The sequence below is a fragment of the Lipotes vexillifer genome, unplaced genomic scaffold, assembly GCF_000442215.2.
Source record: "Lipotes vexillifer unplaced genomic scaffold, Lipotes_vexillifer_v1.1 scaffold234, whole genome shotgun sequence".
Classification (NCBI taxonomy): domain Eukaryota; kingdom Metazoa; phylum Chordata; class Mammalia; order Artiodactyla; family Lipotidae; genus Lipotes; species Lipotes vexillifer.
In genome coordinates this window covers 450,870-456,265 of record NW_006782612.1, presented here as the reverse complement: position 1 = coordinate 456,265, position 5,396 = coordinate 450,870, and the positions used below count along the sequence as shown (strand labels likewise).

Here is a 5,396-nt window from a genome sequence, read left to right as displayed (position 1 = left end):
TCCTGCACTTGATGCTTCCCAAGGTTAGCCTTCTGGGGTGCTAAAATATCATAATGCCGTAAAAGTGATTGAGAAAAAAAACTAACAGCAAACAACTAATTAGCTCCACAGGGCCACACCGGACAGGAAGACTAGGTTTCAAAGGATAGAGGGTAAATCCTCAAGTAGGGAAATCTGTAAACGTGAGTCACTTCTTCTATCCAAAGCCAATCCCTTCAAGCAGACACTGGGAACTGCCCTGCAAAGTAATAAGGGCACTGATTGACAAGTTTCTCTGTGGGAAGTTGCTGCCATCCAAGGCAATGACCTGCACGAGTGCTATCCTAGTGTATGAGAAAGTGCAAGAGAACTCACCAGATGAGAACAGCAGGAGATGTGGAGAATCTGTTCTCCTGGAGGAGACTGGGGGGCAACTTAGTCTATGAGCCGACATCCAACATTTCTCTAGGAATTCTCTTTTCTACTGTCATAAATCCAAAGCTCTCTATAATACTCAGTGATCTGGACATGATCTATTTTTCCCTCTATCACCGGTTTCTTCTCCAACTCCCCTCTCTCTTTTCTCATTTTCAGATAGAACGAGATCACTGTTATTCATAATAAATTGAGTTCCTATCTGTCCGACCCTTAGTCTTGGGATGAAATTGGAGACATTCAGCAATGTGTTTTGGTGGAAACTAGTCTACCGGGCTCTACCTGCTGGATTTTATATCCCCTGTTGGTGAGGAAAAGAAACAGTATGTTACAAAACAGCCAGAACACTGATACACAAACGGAAAAAAGAAACCTCCAGGATCAGGGATCTGCAAACAGAAGCAAAGGCAGTGACATAAAACCTACGTTGCTCTTCCGTTGCTGGCTGTCATCCCTGAGGCCACAATTTCCTCTGTGGACACTTGTGGCTCCAGTGACAACAGGAAAATAAACCCATGTCCTGACATTTTCCCTGTGTCCAAACCCCGTTTTCCAGAGTCTGCTGGCCCAGCCCACCTCTAGAATGATCTCCAGATTTGAAGCTTCTAATCTAAGAGATCCCGGCCTTTATCTTTCCTCTCCCTGACCCTCATGCATGCTCTCTAAAGATGGTATGCCAGCCATTCATCAAGCCTTAGAAATATAAACAAATAATTTAAAAAACAGTTTGTTTCTTTATTCATATGTCTGTTAAACACATAGCACCCTGGTAAAGGAACAAATATCACAAACTGTGTTTTTCAACCTTTTTTTTCATTATCGCCTCCCCTGAGGAAACGTTTTAGACTTTTTTTTTCTAATTATACCCCCATGAAATTTTAATATACCATGTCTACTTATGTGAAGTATTCCCATAAAAAGAGTGTGATATTTTTCATCCGCCAATAACCAATTTTCTCCCTCTTGAGAGATATACTCTCTATTGAAAATGCGTGATCTTAAAGCATGCAGCAGTTGAAATAATTTTGTCAGAAGTATTTAATTACTGCTAATACTCAGCGGAAGATAAATCACCAAAAAGATCGCCTTTCCTTTAGATCAATAATCTGTATTGAAGAGCTCCAGAGAAGCAAAGTCTTCATCTCCTGAGATTCTAAAACACAAATCTTCCCGCAGTACCTGCTACCTCTTTGCCTCGCACAGAAAAAGTCTACAGAATTAACCGTTGTTCCCCTCAAGTTAACGCCAAGCCCAATGAAGATCTTTCTTCAACCTCAAGGTATTTTATTTACGCAGTAAAACACAAAGCCAACCCATTTCCCACTCCAGAAATGAGATAAATATACTTGCCTCTTGCCGTTTGAAGTTCTGCACATATTCTTCAAACTGTTCATCTTTTGTCTCATCAGCTTTCCCAAGCTTCTGAAGGACCTAGTTTGTGAATAAAAGAAAATGGTTCAATTTAATAATAATGTTTTCAGGGTGGGATAGGGACGGTGCGAGGGAGACGCAAGAGGGAGGAGATATGGGGATATATGTGTATGTATAGCTGATTCACTTTGTTATGAAGCAGAAACTAACACACCAATGTAAAGCAATTATACTCCAATAAAGATGTTAAAAAAATAATAATGTTTTCAAACAAAAAGCAGAGCAAGGCTGTTGTTTCGCTCTTCTGAGGAGACGTCTCTCTTAGCACAGCTAGTTTTCTGTTCTGTAAGCATCTTGGCTTAGTGGCTTTGGAGTTGAACAGACCTGGATTTTAATCACAGTCCTACCACGCGCAGGCTGCATGACCTTGAGGAAGTGTCATCCTATAGCATTCATTTATTCACATATTTTTTTCTCCAGTAGGCTGTAAGACTTAAAGACAAAAGCTATGCCTTGTCCTTTTGTCCAAAGCATCTGGCACAATGCTTGATGCATAACAGTTGCTCAATCTTTTGTTAAATGGTGAATCAAAGTTATTTGAGGAAAGTACTAGCCTACTTCATAGGGATGGATTTAGAATTACTGGAGCCACGGGCACATGGTAAACTCTCCCCCACCATCTCCTGACATTCTCTTCAATTCAATAAATGTTCAAAGAGGCCCTGGGATACACAAAGCCCATGCTAAGAACTGGTCATCCAGAAATAGATATATGAGTAAAATAAGGCCCCAGGACTTAATCTTAAGCTTATGATCTAATGGGGTAGACAAGGCAAGTTCACAAATAACAAATCAAAGACAATCTGTAATAAGCAAGATGAGTGGATTGCAAGGTGTTAGAAGCAATATTCCCTTAGAGCTGAGCTCTTCAGGGAATCCTGGTGGGGATTCTTCAAAACATGCTGGAATCCAGCAATCCCACTCCTGGACATATATTCAGAGAAAATTATAATTTGAAAGGATACATGCACCCCAATGTTCATAGCAGCACTATTTCCAATAGCCAAGACGTGGAAGCAACCTAAATGTCCATCGACAGATGGATGGATAAAAAGATGTGGTATAACATACCAGCAACTCACTTAACCTCTCTGAGTATATTTTCTTCATCAGTAAAATGAAGATAATAATAGTAAAAAAGAAAAAAAAAAAGATGTGGTACATACGTACAATGGAATACTACTCAGCCATAAAAAAGAATGAAATAATGCCATTTGCAGCAACATGGATGAACCTAGAGATTATCATACTAAGTGAAGTCAGTCAGACAGAGAAAGACAAATACCATATGATATCACTTATGTGGGGAATCTAAAATACGACACGGGTACGAAGTTATTTACGAAACAGACTCAGACATAGAAAACAAACTTATGGTTACTAAAGGGGAAAGGGGGTGGGGGAGGGATAAATTAGGAGTTTGGAATTAGCAGATACAAACTACTATATAAAAGAGATAAATAACAAGGTCCTACTGTATAGCACGGGAACTATATTCAATACCCTGTAATAAATCACAATGGAAAAGAATATGTATACACACACACACACACACACACACACATATACACACACACACATATATATAACTGAATCACTTTCCTGTACACCAGAAACTAACACAATGTTGTAAATCAACCATATTTCAAATTTAAAACTATCCTGGCAATTCCTGCAGACAGGAACGTGGCAGAGTACATTCCAGTCAAGGAAGCAGCCTAAGCAAAGACCACTGGAAGAATCATGATGGACTGTGAACTGGACATGAGTGGCTCTGTTTTCCTAGAGCACAGGACTGGGTATCATAAGTAGTTCTTAGCGATACAGCAGAAAATTACTTGGGACGGAGCAAAAGGACCCTGAGACTCATGATCGGGTACACTATTCGAGATTCCCATACCTAGTATCTAAAACACCAACTTATTTAAGAATTTATAAAAACTCCATAAATGTTGCCTTCTCAGAATACGTACACCCTATGGCATTACCAAATATGTTTTTCCAAAACATAACCATTTGGGCATTAAAACATACACTCATACAAAGCACTTTCTATGGCGAGGTTTTACACCAGCTTATGCTAATTTGTTTCCTTAAAGATATAATCTTGTACAAATTGATACTTCCTTAGACTCAGTTTAGAATATTTTAACTAAGCCCAAGTATCAAAGTATTTACCTAACAAGTCAGAGTCCATGCATATTCCTTCAAGAAATAAATTTTCTTTGGAGGTAAATAGTAATTATTCTAAGTATATAAGCAAAAAATGATTATTTTATTCTATTCTAAAACTAACTGTTTATAATATATGCTAGTATTCCTTCCTTTGACATTACTAAACAAAGATTTTTTTAAACAATAAAACTGTATACAGACTCACACATATTACTGATTACTCAACTTCACTCAATTTCATGTCCCAAACCAACATCATATATGAATAATAGGAAAGATATATTATTCCTCCTTGCAAATTTATTATTTAAACAAAGCTGGATGTATCCAGTAACATAACTATTAAAAGGACAAATAATCACTCTATTAACTAATAATCTTTTCTCACTTAAGAGTCTCTGTGAAAGACAGAAGAGAAAACACTAATTTTTGAAAGAACCGGGCATTGTAACTAGGGAATAAGTTGATAAGGGTAAGAAACATGATCAAATATATATATGAACTATTTTAAAGTTAACAGTGGTTATTCCTCGATGGGAAGATTCAGAGTGATTATTATTGTTTTCTTTGTAATTTGCTACATTTTCTATAATTTCCTCTATGGTTATATGTTACTAAAGTAACCAGGAAAAATCATAAAGATAAGTAACAGGAGTTTATCATACTGATATCTGGTATATAAGAGATTTATGTATTAGATTCTAGTACAAGCAAGTAGATTGTTAGTAACTAGTTGAAAGAATCTCCTCAAAAGATACAGATGAGTGAATTAATATCAACCAGAAGAAAGGTTTCCAGAGGCAGCCCTTGGGGACCTATACCTGATTCAGTGATTCATGTGTAAGGAGAGGGTATCAATGGTACTTACTTCACAGTATTGTGTGAAACTACCAAGGATACACATGGAAAGGCTGAGCTTTGATGCCTAGCATATAATTAATGCTCAATAAATATCTACTATTATTATAGATATTATTATCTAACACTATCGAATAATTTGTCAGTGGCCTAAACTTATACTGATAAAAAGTTGGGGAGGATATTGGATATGTTATATGATGAAAATGAGGATTCACAAAAGAAAGCTTCCCTAACAAGTTGAAATTCAACAGGGATAAAATGTAGGTCAAAATATAATTGTCCAAGTGCCAGATTTATGTATTCAACTTTCAACTACAATGAGACAGGATGGATGTTAAGAATACATGGTTCCTGGGGCTTCCCTGGTGGCGCAGTGGTTGGGGGTCCGCCTGCCGATGCAGGGGACACGGGTTCGTGCCCCGGTGCGGGAGGATCCCACATGCCGCGGAGCGGCTGGGCCCGTGAGCCATGGCCGCTCAGCCTGCGCGTCCGGAGCCTGTGCTCCGCCACGGGAG

At 38.3% G+C, this 5,396-nt stretch overlaps 1 protein-coding gene across 3 annotated transcripts in view; it reads right to left on the bottom strand.

Annotated features, from left to right (window-relative positions):
- Window positions 1-5,396, bottom strand: part of AMPH (amphiphysin) — a 193,494-nt gene that overhangs the window by 103,489 nt on the left and 84,609 nt on the right. For 2 of the 3 annotated variants that reach the window (XM_007455329.1, XM_007455331.1), the window contains exon 2: window positions 1,761-1,845. In XM_007455329.1, the coding sequence (XP_007455391.1) occupies window positions 1,761-1,845 (85 nt within the window). The remainder of the gene's footprint in view (window positions 1-1,760; window positions 1,846-5,396) is intronic. The other variant, XM_007455330.1, reaches the window with a different exon arrangement.